The sequence below is a fragment of the Ovis aries genome, chromosome 19 (assembly GCF_016772045.2).
Source record: "Ovis aries strain OAR_USU_Benz2616 breed Rambouillet chromosome 19, ARS-UI_Ramb_v3.0, whole genome shotgun sequence".
Classification (NCBI taxonomy): domain Eukaryota; kingdom Metazoa; phylum Chordata; class Mammalia; order Artiodactyla; family Bovidae; genus Ovis; species Ovis aries.
Genome location: NC_056072.1, coordinates 48,409,359 through 48,422,512, shown reverse-complemented (window position 1 = coordinate 48,422,512; position 13,154 = coordinate 48,409,359). Strand labels below are relative to the sequence as shown.

The 13,154-nt window shown below is 48.8% G+C and overlaps 1 protein-coding gene across 2 annotated transcripts in view; it reads right to left on the bottom strand.

The window, feature by feature from the left end:
• The window catches only part of NT5DC2 (5'-nucleotidase domain containing 2), a 51,166-nt gene that overhangs the window by 3,403 nt on the left and 34,609 nt on the right, over positions 1–13,154 (bottom strand). For both annotated transcript variants that reach the window (XM_027958322.3, XM_042236122.2), the window contains exons 2-3: positions 371–555; positions 181–255 (exon numbers count right to left, since the gene is read on the bottom strand). In XM_027958322.3, coding sequence (XP_027814123.1) covers positions 181–255; positions 371–555 — 260 coding nt within the window. The remainder of the gene's footprint in view (positions 1–180; positions 256–370; positions 556–13,154) is intronic.

Sequence of the window (13,154 nt, the reverse complement as noted above, 5' to 3'; positions counted from 1 at the left end):
GCAGATAGACGGTGAGGCGAGAGCCCGCCAATGGCTCTGAGCCAGCCTTTTCTAGCCCCCGTGCTCCAGCTGGCTGGTAGCAAGGGCACCCCATGCTTGACAAGAGGAAGTGCGGCTTTGAGGCCACTACCGCCAGGAGACAGGTGGCTAAGGAAGCAGTTCCCACATGCCTCCGCTCACCTTCTGAATATCGTAGTGGAGGCCACGGATGGCAAAGCTGGGGTTGTAGTCATACTTCCGAATGCCCTCCGGGTACTGTTGGGGGAAATGAGGCCAGGCCTGAGCCAGCGGCGTTGGCACACCTGCTCGCTGGGCAGTTGCCTCGGGATCCATTGAGCCACCCACCCACCAAGGGCTGGTCCAGCCTCACCTTGTAGTGCTCAACCAGGATGTCGCGGGCGGCATTGAAGATCTCCGGGTGCAGCGTGTCCGAGTACTGGGCCAGGGTGTAGTCGTAGTCGAAGCCGTAGACCTCGACGTCGCGCAGGCTGATCTCATTGTTGGCATAAATGGCCGCGGGGTTCAGGAGACTGCAGACCTCGGGGGGCAGGAGGTCTACAGGAGAAGGTGCAAGTCTGAGGCGGACCCTGAGACACCCTAAGATGGGTGCTCTGAGCTCAGCAGGCCAAACAGGCTCAGAGAAAAGTCCCCCACCCAGGGTCACACAGGTGGGATAAGGGGCCGACGAGTACCAGGTGACCACGCTGACGCAGCCCACCAGCTGCCCCTCCTCCAGCCTTTACAAGCCCCAGGGGACACCTGGCTACGCGCTGACCCTCTCCACTTGCCTGAAGCTGGGGTTGGGACTTAGGATCGTCATCGGGGTAGGAGTGCTGGGTGAGGCTGGAGCCGCTCAGCTGTGTGTGCCTGCCACAGGCCTCAGGGCGAGGCCCCTCTAATCAGGTTTCAGCCGCCTGCCAGCCACATAATAGCATTTGCGGCCTCTGAAACTGAACAGGACCCCATGGGGCTCCTGGGCACGGAAGCCTTCTGTCCCCTCTTTCTTGTTTGTAGGGAGGAGATGCCAGCCTCCATGGCTTTCCCTGGGTTCCAAAGGACAGACACAAACAGCTGCTAGTCTGGGAAGGCAAAGGATGCAGACTCGGGGCAGAGGCAGCTGAGAACCCCCCGAGGCCAGATCCAAAGAACTAGAGCAGCTCACCAAGAGCAGGAGGCGCCGGAGACGCGATTAAGGTGCAGGCCCTGCACACACCCCTAACAGCAACCCCACCCTTGAGCCACTCTTTAACAACTCCTCCCCAGTGCCTCCTGGGTTGGATGTGCGGTTGTTTTCCGGGGGCATAAACCTGCTGTCTCCCCCTTGGCCTGGCAAAGCAATCAAGCTGTTCCCTTCTACTTCACCCCAAACTCTCAGATTTGATTCTGCACTGGTGTGCAGAGGCTGAGTTTTCAGCATCAAATCTGGCCCCCAACATAGGGCTCACTTGAGAATGCATATAGTCAAAAGCTATGGTTTTTCCAGTAGTAACATAGGATGTGAGAGTTGGAGCATAAAGAAGGCTGAGTGCTGAAGAATGGATGCTTTTGAACTGTGGTGCTGGAGAAGACTCTTGAGAGTCTTGTGGACTGCAAGGAGGTCCCACCAGTCCATCCTAAAAGAAACCAACCCTGAACATTCATTGGAAGGACTGATGCTGAAGCTCCAATACTTTGGCCACATGATGCAAAGAGCCAACTCTTTGGAAAAGACCGTGATGCTGGGAAAGACTGAGGCACAAGAAGAGGGCGACAGAGCATGAGATGGTCAGGAGCGCCACTGACTCAATGGACATGGATTTGAGCAAACCGTGAGATAGCAGAGGGCAGGGGAGCTCGGCGCACTGCAGTCCATGCGGTTACTAAAGGTCAGACAGGACTTCAACTGAATAACAACATTTCGTACTTAAATTAAATGTAATCAGTTGTAATTCTGTTATTGTAACTAAGTGTCCTTACACTGTAAGTTTCATTACATTGTAATCAGATCTTTAACTGTGCCCTTCTAAGTCCTGTCACTTATAGACAGCTACTGTACTCTGATGCTTTTGCAAAACTGCTTCATCTTCAAGAAAATTTATGGGAAGGAACTTATGACAAATACAGGTCTCTAATAAATTTCACACCATGCCACTGGGCTGGGTGTACTGCTACACATGTGGTACTGTGTAACAACGGGACACAAGTGATAAAACGTGTGGCCTTTAGTGTCCTCATTAACATGCCTCTGAGCCTTCTCAGGACACCTGATCAGTTAACGTGGATTAACTAGGCACATAAAAAAGAGATCTGAGGGACATGATCTACATCCAGGTTGAACTGGACGGATATTTTGATTATCAGTGCTTTCTATTGAAAGATTTGCAATCAGACGGTGAAGTGATAAAAATCTGCATGTACTGAGGTATGGGGAAGTCACTGGCTTATAGTAACACATGGTTTAACTTTAAAAAGTGGCCTGTTTTGTGGCCTCTCACTATGCACTGTACCTCTGCTTTGACACTGACGAGGGGAACGCATTTAAAAGTCAAAGTGGAGTAACAGTGGTAAAACGAAGTGACAGTGAGGATGTGACTTCAGACTCCCGTGTTTTTATAAACTTGGAATTTCTGAGCTATGTCAGACTCGGGATGCCAAAAGGATTTAAAAATTCCCCCAACCCCTCAAGATTTTAGCTAAAGACTGCAAGGATTACACCTGGATCAAGGTTGAGTAGAGCCCTTCACAGCCAAAAGGAAAGGCATCAGAAGTGACAAAAGTTCTTTTTAAGGACATTATTCCTAGGTGCGGCCTCCCCTCTCCTCTACAGAGTGACCTGTGGGCTTGCTTTCATCACAGAAATAACACAGACAGTACACAAAGCTCTAGGCACAAACTGGAAACCTCACTCAGCATGGAGGCCCCAACCTACAAGAAAGGCCGAAATGATGGGACTGCGCCCTGAAGAAAACTCTCCCCAAGCTGTGCCAGGCAACGCACTGAAAAAGGAATGTCTTCCAGTTGTGGCTCTTAGAAGTGGGCTAGGATTGAGCCCCTGTGAAACGACATATGAAGGCCATTCCTGGCTTCTAAGAGTAGAGAGGGAAGCGTTTGGTGGTGCTGGAAAGCTGCGGTTAGATAACGGCATGTAAACCAGTGCAGGCAGGACGCACCCTCCCACCACACAGACACGCCGCCAGAAAACTCCTAGCAAAACAGCCTCTGACGGAAGTCGCACCCGTGTTTTCTTAGGCCAGTTTCCCAACACAATACAAATAAAAACAAAAATGAAGAAACGGGACCTAATCAAACTTACAAACTTTCCCATAGCAACCCACTCCAGTATTCTTGCTGGAGAATCCCATGGACGGAGGAGCCTGGCGGGCTACGGCCTACGGGGTCGCCAAGAGTCAGACACGACTAGAACATGGCAGGGCAACTACGCGCCTGCACAGCTACTGAGCTCACACTGCAAATACCGAGCCCAGCTCGGCAATCATTGCGGCCCGCTCGCCCTGAGCCCTTGACCCTCGACAAGAACAGCCACGCCGTGCACCACAAGTGGAGAGCAGCCCCCACTCACTGAAACTTGAGAAAGCCCGTGTGCAGCGCCGAAGACAAAGTGCGGCCAAAATAAAGACATACAACCCACTTCCAAAGACGCATGCACTCCCGTGTTCACGGCAACACCACACACACAGCCAAGACGCAGAAACACATCTCCACCGACGGAAGGGTGGGGGAAGATGTGGTGGGTGCGTGTGCCTACTCGCTCAGTCGTGTCCAGCTCTTTGCAACCCCATGGAGTACAGTCCGCCAGCTTCCTCTGTCCACAGTATTCTCCAGGCAAGAATACTGGAGTGAGCAGTCTATCCCTTCTCCAGAGGATCTTCCCGACCCAGGAATCAAACCCGAGACTCCTGCATCGCAGGCAGGTTCGTTACCAGCAGAGGCACCAGGAAGCTCCTAAGATGTGGTGCATTTATACGAAGGAACATGACTCAGACGTGGGAAGAAAGGACAGAACAGTGCCGCTGAGGGCGCAACTAGAGACTATGATGCTGAGTGAAGTCAGAAAGGCAAAGACCATACGGTATCACTTACATGTGGAATCTACATAGGGCACACAGAGAAGGAAGGCAGGGAAGGTGGGAGAGACAGAGAAACACGGGGCGGGGGCGGGGAGCTATGGAGAAAGAGGGAGGGAAGAAAGGAGAAAGAGAGGCAGAGAGTCAGGGAGAGAGAGAAGGGAAGAAGTGAGGGAGAAACAGAGGAAGAAGGGGACAGAAAGACAGGGTGTGAGAGGGAAAGGCGGAGTGACGGGGGAGATGGAAACAGAGAGGGAGGGAGGCAGAAAGCCAGAGAGGGCAGGAGAGCTGAGACAGACAGGCAGGAGGTGGAGAGAAGGGGTGGGGTGAAGGAGGGGGGAGCAGGGGCAGGAGAAACAGTGGACTGGAGAGAGAAAAAGGGAGGGAGACACAGGGAGAGAGAAAGAAAGGGGTGGGGGAGAGAGGGAGTAAGAAGAGAGAAAGGGAGAGAGAGGAGAAGGGAAGGACAGACAGAGATAGGGAAGAAGGGAGAAAGGGAAAGGGAACAGAGACAGAAAGAGACCAGGAGACAGTCAGAGAGAGGCCAAGAGACATACAGGAAGAGACATACCGAGGAGGGTGGGAGAGAGAAAGCAGCAGGAAAGAGAGGGAGAAAGGTCAGGAGAGAAGGAGGGAGGCAGGGAGAGAAAGGGAAAGAAAGAGGGAGGAAGTGAGGGAGAGGAAAGAGACAGGGCAAGAGAAACAGAATGAAAGGGAAGAATCAGGGCACAAATGAACATACCCAAGAAACAGACTTTATCTTCTTGGGCTCCAAACTCACTGCAGATGGTGACTGCAGCCATGAAATTAAAAGACACTTGCTCCTTGCAAGAAAAGCTATGACCAACCTAGACAGCATATTAAAAAGCAAAGACATTACTTTGCTGACAAAGGTCTGTCTAAAGGCTATGGTTTTTCCAGTGGTCATATATGGATGTGAGAGTTGGACTGTAAAGAAAGCTTAGCGCCGAAGAATTGATGCTTTTGAGCTGTGGTGTTGGAGAAGACTCTTGAGAGTCCCTTGGACTGCAAGGAGATCCAACCAGTCCATCCTAAAGGAGATCAGTCTTGGGTGTTCATTGCAAGAACTGATGCTGAAGCTGAAACTCCAATACTTTGGCCACCTCATGCGAAGAGTTGACTCACTGGAAAAGACCCTGATGCTGGGAAAGACAGAAGGCAGGAGGAGAAGGGGAAGGCAGAGGATGAGATAGTTGGATGGCATCTCTGGCTCGACAGAGATGAGTTTGAGCAAGATCTGGGAGCTGGTGACGGATAGGCAGGCCTGGCGTGCTGCCGTCCGTGGGGTTGCAAAGAATTGGACACGACAGAGCGACTGAACCGAACTGAAGAAACAGCCTCACAGAGAGAACAGAGTTTTAGTTGCCAAGGGTGAGGGGAGGAGGGAAGGGATGGACTGGCAGTTCAGGGTTAGGAGAAGCAAACTCTGACACTTAGAATGGACAGGGGATGCAGGTTAGATCCCTGGCTGGGAAACAAACACCCCACATGCCTTGGGGCAACTAAACCAACTCGTGACAACTAGAACCTGCTAGCCGTAACTATTGAGACCACGTGCTCTAAGCCCATGCTCCACAACAGGAGAAGGCCGGGAGCTGCAACTAGATAAAGTCCACATGCTAATGAAGACTCAGCTCACCCAAAGAAATAAATAAATGAAATCATATATTTAAAACAGTGGGGGAAAAAAAAAAGGACTGAGGACTACTGAGAGCAAAAATGGAAACCAGAGGTGAAGCACAGATGGTGGAGTAACTGGACAAGGAATTCACGTCTCCTAACACAGTGTAAAGAGCAATATTGCATCGGAACCTGGAATGTCAGGTCCATGAATCAAGGCAAACTGGAAGTGGTCAAACAGGAGACGGCAAGAGTGAACGTCGACATCTAGGAATCAGTGAACTAAAGTCGACTGGAATGGGTGAATTTAACTTAGATGAACATTGTGTCTACTACTGCGGGCAGGAATCCCTCAGAAGAAATGGAGTAGCCATCATGGTCAACAAGAGTCCGAAATGCAGTACTTGGATGCAATCTCAAAAATGACAGAATGATCTCTGTTCGTTTCCAAGGCAAACCATTCGCTATCACAGTAATCCAGGTCTAAGCCCCAGCGAGTAACGCTGAAGAAGCTGAAGTTGAACGGTTCTATGATGACCTACAAGACCTTTTAGAACTAACACCCCCAAAAGATGTCCTTTTCATTATAGGGGACTGGAATGTAAAAGTAGGAAGTCAAGAAACACCTGGAGTAACAGGCAGATTTGGCCTTGGAATGCAGAATGAAGCAGGACAAAGGCTAAAAGAGTTTTGCCAAGAGAATGCACTGGTCATAGCAAGCAGCTCTTCCAACACCACAAGAGAAGACTCTACACATGGACATCACCAGATGGTCAAGACTGAAATCAGACTGATTATATTCTTTGCAGCCAAAGATGGAGAAGCTCTATACAGTTAGCAAACACAAGACCGGGAGCTGACTGTGGCTCAGATCACGAACTCCTTATTGCCAAATTCAGACTTAAATGGAAGAAAGTAGGGAAAACCACTAGACCATTCAGGTATGACCTAAATCAAATCCCTTATGATTATACAGTGGAAGTGAGAAATAGGTTTAAGGGACTAGATCTGATAGATAGAGTGCCTGATGAACTATGGATGGAGGTTCATGACATTGTACAGGAGACAGGGATCAAGACCATCCCCATGGAAAAGAAATGCAAAAAAGCAAAATGGCTGTCTGGGGAGGCCTTACAAATAGCTGTGAACAGAAGAGAAGCAAAAAGCAAAGGAGAAAAGGAAAGATATAAGCATCTGAATGCAGAGTTCCAAAGAATAGCAAGAAGAGATAAGAAAGCCTTCCTCAGCGATCAATGCAAAGAAAGAGAGGAAAACAACAGAATGGGAAAGACTAGAGATCTCTTCAAGAAAATTAGAGATACCAAGGGAACGTTTCATGCAAAGATGGGCTCGATAAAAGACAGAAATGGTATGGACCTAACAGAAGCAGAAGATATTAAGAAGAGGTGGCAAGAATACACAGAAGAACTGTACAAAAAAGATCTTCATGACCAAGATAATCATGATGGTGTGATCACTCATCTAGAGCCAGACATCCTGGAATGTGAAGTCAAGTGGGCCTTAGGAAGCATCACTACGAACAGAGCTAGTGGAGGTGACAGAATTCCAGTTGAGCTGTTTCAAATCCTGAAAGATGATGCTGTGAAAGTGCTGCACTCAATATGCCAGCTAATTTGGAAAACTCAGCAGGGGCCACAGGACTGGAAAGGGTCAGTTTTCATTCCAATTCCAAAGAAAGGCAATGCCAAAGAATGCTCAAACTACTGCACAATTGCACTCATCTCACACGCTAGTAAAGTAATGCTCAAAATTCTCCAAGCTAGGCTTCAACGATACGCGAACCGTGAACTTCCAGATGTTCAAGCTGGTTTTAGAAAAGGCAGAGGTACCAGAGATCAAATTGCCAACATCTGCTGGATCATGGAAAAAGCAAGGGAGTTCCAGAAAAACATCTATTTCTGCTTTATTGACTATGCCAAAGCCTTTGACTGTGTGGATCACAATCAACTGTGGAAAATTCTGAAAGAGATGGGAATACCAGACCACCTGACCTGCCTCTTGAGAAACCTATATGCAGGTCAGGAAGCAACAGTTAGAACTGGACATGGAAGAACAGACTGCTTCCAAATAGGTAAAGGAGTATGTCAAGGCTGTATATTGTCACCCTGCTTATTTATCTTACATGCAGAGTACATCATGAGAAATGCTGGGCTGGAAGAAGCACAAGCTGGAATCAAGATTGTCGGGAGAAATATCAATAACCTCAGATATGCAGATGGCACCACCCTTATGGCAGAAAGTAAAGAAGGACTAAAGAGCCTCTTGATGAAAGTGAAAGAGGAGAGTGAAAAAGTTGGCTTAAAGCTCAACATTCAGAAAACGAAGATCATGACATCCGGTCCCATCACTTCATGGGAAATAGATGGGGAAACAGTGGAAACAGTGTCAGACTTTATTTTTGGGGGGGTCCAAAATCACTGCAGATGGTGACTGCAACCATGAAATTAAAAGACGCTTACTCTTTGGAAGGAAAGTTATGACCAACCTAGACAGCATATTGAAAAGCAGAGATATTACTTTGCCAACAAAGGTCTGTCTAGTCAAGGCTATGGTTTTCCAGTGGTCATATATGGATGTGAGAGTTGGACTGTGAAGAAGGCTGAGTGCCGAAGAATTGATGCTTTTGAATTGTGGTGTTGGAGAAGACTCTTGAGAGTCCCTTGGACTGCAAGGAGATCCAACCAGTCCATCCTGAAGGAGATCAGCCCTGGGATTTCTTTGGAAGGAATGATGGTGAAGCTGAAACTCCAGTACTTTGGCCACCTCATGTGAAGAGTTGACTCACTGGAAAAGATTCTGATGCTGGGAGGGATTGGGGGCAGGAGGAGAAGGGGGCGACAGAGGATGAGATGGCTGGATGGCATCACCAACTCAATGGACGTGAGTTTGAGTGAACTCCGGGAATTGGTGATGGACAGGGAGGCCTGGCGTGCTGGATTCATGGGGTTGCAAAGAGTCGGACACGACTGAGTGACTGAACTGAACAGAACACAGTGGCACCAACCAGGTGCTGGCGGGGGACCTCAGACACCTACGGGACTGGAGGAGCCCCCATGCAAACAGGTAGGATGTGGTGGGGGAAGGAGGGAGGGAGGCAAAGCAGAGGTGGGGTGGGGGCACCCCGAGGGGTGGCTGGGGGAGCGAGGGGAACATGACAAGGGTCTCCCCAACCTGCTCAGGACCCAGGGAGCCTGCTGGGGTCCAGGGCCTGAATCTCCACCCTCAGGGCCCGCTCTGGCTGTGCAGGTCTTGAGCCTAAGCCCAGCCTCCCAGGGCCTCTTCTGGCTATTTTCCCCTTGCTGTACTGCTTCTCTTTAGCTTTGTTGTTATTACATTTTTGTTTTTCTTATATATTTTTGCCCATGCCAGGAATCATACCAGCCCCGCGCCACCTCCCTACATTGGGAGCACAGAGTCTTAGCCACTGAACCACCAGGCAAGTCCCTATTTTTTATAATATATTTTCTAGATTTATTATATTTTTTATTCATTTTTACTGTTCTCCTTGTGGTTTCTTATCTTTTTTTTTTTTTTTTTTGCAGCACTGTGTGACCTACGGGGTCATGGCTCCCAGGCCAGGGATCAGGCTTGAGCTCCTGCAGTGGAAGCACTGAGTCTAAACCCCTGGACTAACAGAGACCCTCAGAATTCAGGCACTATTAATCAGAGTGAGCTCTACCAGAGGTCCTCACCGCAGCACTTACCTTCGGCCTGCAATCTCCAGGGTTGGACGCCTCAGGCCAAACAACCAGCAACACAAGAACACAGTCCCATCCATCAAATATAAAACAGAGACAAAAAAATTTGGTACAGATGAAGGAGCAATGTAAAAAACTACAAGACCAAACAAATGAGGAGGAAATAGGCAAGCTACCTAAAAAAAAAAAAAAAATTCAGAGTAACGACAGTAAAGATGATCCTAAATCTCAAAAAGAGAATGGAGGCACAGGTCGAGAAAATCCAGACAGGTTTAACAAGGACCTAGAAGAACTAAAGAGCAAGCAAACAGTGATGAAAAACACAAGAAGGACTGGAATGGAAGATACACTGGAAGAGCAGGGTAACGAAACCAGAAGAACCAGTAAGTGAGAGGAAAGAATGGTGGAAAGAGTGCTGAGCAGCAGAAGAAAGAAAGGAGGCACCAAAATAAACGAGGACCGTCTCAGGGGCCTCTGGGACAACATTAAACACACCAACATTCCCATCACAGGGGTCCTAGAAGGAGAGAAAGGGTCAGAGAAAAATACCAGCAGGGATGACAGTTGAAAATTTCCCTAACACAGGAAACAGTCAAGTCCAGACAGTTCCAAACAGGATAAATCCAAGGAGATACACGAAGAGACAAATATTCATCAAACTAACAACAACAAAAAAAGCAGCAAGGTTAAAGCAACAAAAACAGACAAGAGAATCTTCATAAGGTTATCAGCTGATTTTCTGCAGAAACTCTGCAAGACAGATGGGATGGTAGGACATGTTTAAAGTGATGAAAGGGAAAGAAAGTGCAACCAAGATTATGCTACCCAGCAAGGATATCATTCAGATTCCAGGGAGAAATCAATAGCTTTACAGACAAGAGACTTCTCAGGTGTTTAAAACCCAGCACTTCCAATACAGGGGCTGTGGGCTGCATCCCTGATGGTCAAGGAACTTAGATCCCACATCCTGCACAGCTCTGGCAGAAATAAAACGTAAAAAACCTTTACAAACAAGCAAAAGCTAAGGGAATTCAGCACCACCAAAGGTTTACAACAAATTCTTAAGGAACTTCTCTAGGCTGAAAACACAAGAAACTGACCCACAAAACAAGAAAATGGTAAAAGGAACATGTATGTGGCTGTCTATAAGGGACCTACATCAGACTTTGGGGCACATACAGACTGAAAAGGAGGGGATGAAAAAAGATATTCCATGCGAACGGAAATCAAAAGAACGCTGGAATAGCATCATTCATATCTGGTAAAATAGACTTTAAATAAAGACTGTTACAAGAGACAAGGAAAGTCCCACAAGGAGGTATGAGGTGAGGTGAGGTGAGGTATAACAATTATAAATATTTATTCACTCAAGACAGGAGCAGTTCAATGCATAAGGCAAATGCTAATCGTCATAAAAGGGGGAATCGAAATTAACACAATCATGTAGTGATGAGTGTAGTGTGTTAAGTCACTCAGTCATGTCCGACTGCTTGTGACTCCATGCCAGGCTTCTGTCCATGGAATTCTCCGGGCAAGAATAATGGAGTGGGGAGCCATTCCCTTCTCTAGAGGATCTTCTAGACCAAGGTTTGAACCCAGGTCTCCTGCACTGCAGACAGATTTTTTACTGTCTGAGCCACCAGGGAAGCCCAACACAATTACAGTGAAGGATTTTAACACTCCCCTTACGCCAATGGACAAATCATCCAGACAGAAAATAAGTAAACACAATCTTTAATTAACACAATAGACTGGATAGACTTAATTGATATTGATGAACATTCCACTCAAAAGCGGCAGAATGAACTTTCTCTCAGGCGCACATGACACATTCTCCAGGACAGATCACATCTTGGGTCTTAAATCAAACCCCACTAAATTTAAGAAAACGGAAATCATATCAAGCATCTTTTCTGATCACAGAATTATGAGAATAGAAACCAATTACAGAGGAAAAAAACCAAACTATGAAAAACACAAAAACACATGGAGGATAAACAACACGCCACTAAATAAGCCAGAGATCACTAGAGACAGCAAACCACACAGAGGACGCCCCGGTGGCCCAGTGGTTAAGACCTGCCTGCCAGCGCAGGGGGCCTGGGCTTGACCCCGGGTCTGGGAGGATTCCACATGCCACAGGGCAACTAGGCCGTGCACCCCAACTATGGAGCCCACATGCCGCCAACACTGGGCCCACGCCTCCCAACTGCTGAAGTCCACAGTCCGGAGCCTGTGCGCCTCCACCACGGAGCCTGCTTGCTGCAACCGCGGAAACCTACGAGGCCTAGAGACTATGCTCCAGAGCAAGAGACGCCACCACACGACAACTAGAGAGGGGCCCCCACACACAACCAGAGAGGGGCCCCCACACACAACTGGAGGGGCCCCGCTATTACGCTTGAGAAAGCCCACCTGCGCCAACAAAGACCCAGCGCAGCCATAAATGAATAAACAAACTAATTCAGAAAGATACATGCACCCCTATGTTCACGCAGCACAACACACAGAAGCCAAGACACGGAAACAGCTTAAATTCCCATGGACAGGTGAAGGGATAACAATGTGGTACATGGACACCACGGAGCGCTGCTCAGCCATAAAACAGAGCAAAACGATGTCACCTGAAGCCAACATGGGTGCGCTGAGAGATCGTCACACTGAGTGAGGTGAGTCAGAAAGACCAAATGCCGGATGACGTCACTGACATGCAGACCGTGAAACAGGGCAAGCAGAGAGAGAGGGAGGAAGAAGAGAAGGACACAGAGAAAGACCCAGAGAGAAAATGGGAGACAAAGAAAGAGGAAGGTGGGAGAGAGAGGAAGAAAGGGAGGCAAGGAGACACCAGCAGAGACAGGGAGGGAAGGAGCTAGGGAGGAAGGAGAGGGAAGGAGAAAGACAGAAAAGAGAGACATGGAGAAGGAGAGGCAGAGAAAGAGGTGGGAGAGAGACACGGTGGGGGCGAGGGCAGGAATGAGCAGGGGGGAACAGACAGGGAGAGAAGAAAGGGCACAGAGAGGAAAGATGGGAAGTGAGAGAAAGATAAACCACAGAGACAGGAAGAGAGACTGAAGGAGTGAGAATTAAAGGGTAACAGAGACAGAGAGAGAAAGAGCAAGGGAGAAAGAGAGCAAAATTCGGGGAGAAAGAGACAGAGGGAAGGAGGGAGAGAGAGACAGGGCAGGACAGAGAGAGAGAAAACGAGGTGATGAGAAAGAGAGAGAGGTTCAGGAGGAGGGAAGGGAGAGGCGAAGGAGAGCAGAGACACAGAGGAGGGAGGAGGGCAGTGAGGAAGAGGGCCAAGGGGAGAGGGGGAGCGAGGGGGAGAAAGAAGGCCAGAGAGGCGACAGAGGAGAGAGCAAGGGAGAAAGAAACACAGGGCGGGAGAGGGAGACCGGGGAGAGCGAGGGAAAAAGAAACAAGAGACGCAGGGAGAGAGCCGGGACAGAGAGACCGCAGCGGGCGCGCGGAGAGGGAGGCGTGGGAAAGCAAAAGGACGGTCTGGTTTAGGCTTCGGAGACTAAGCAGAGCAGACCCCTGACCCCGTCTGCTAAGACTGCAAGCCTGGCACCTCAGATACGACAGGGGACGGATAGGGGACGGATCTCGAAACAGGATCTCGAGACCGTTGAGCCCACGGAGGGATCTGGCCAACGAGGTCCCAGGCTTAACAACATTCCAAGTTTTACAGAACAAAGCAGACAGCATTAAGATGGAACCAGAGCTGCTA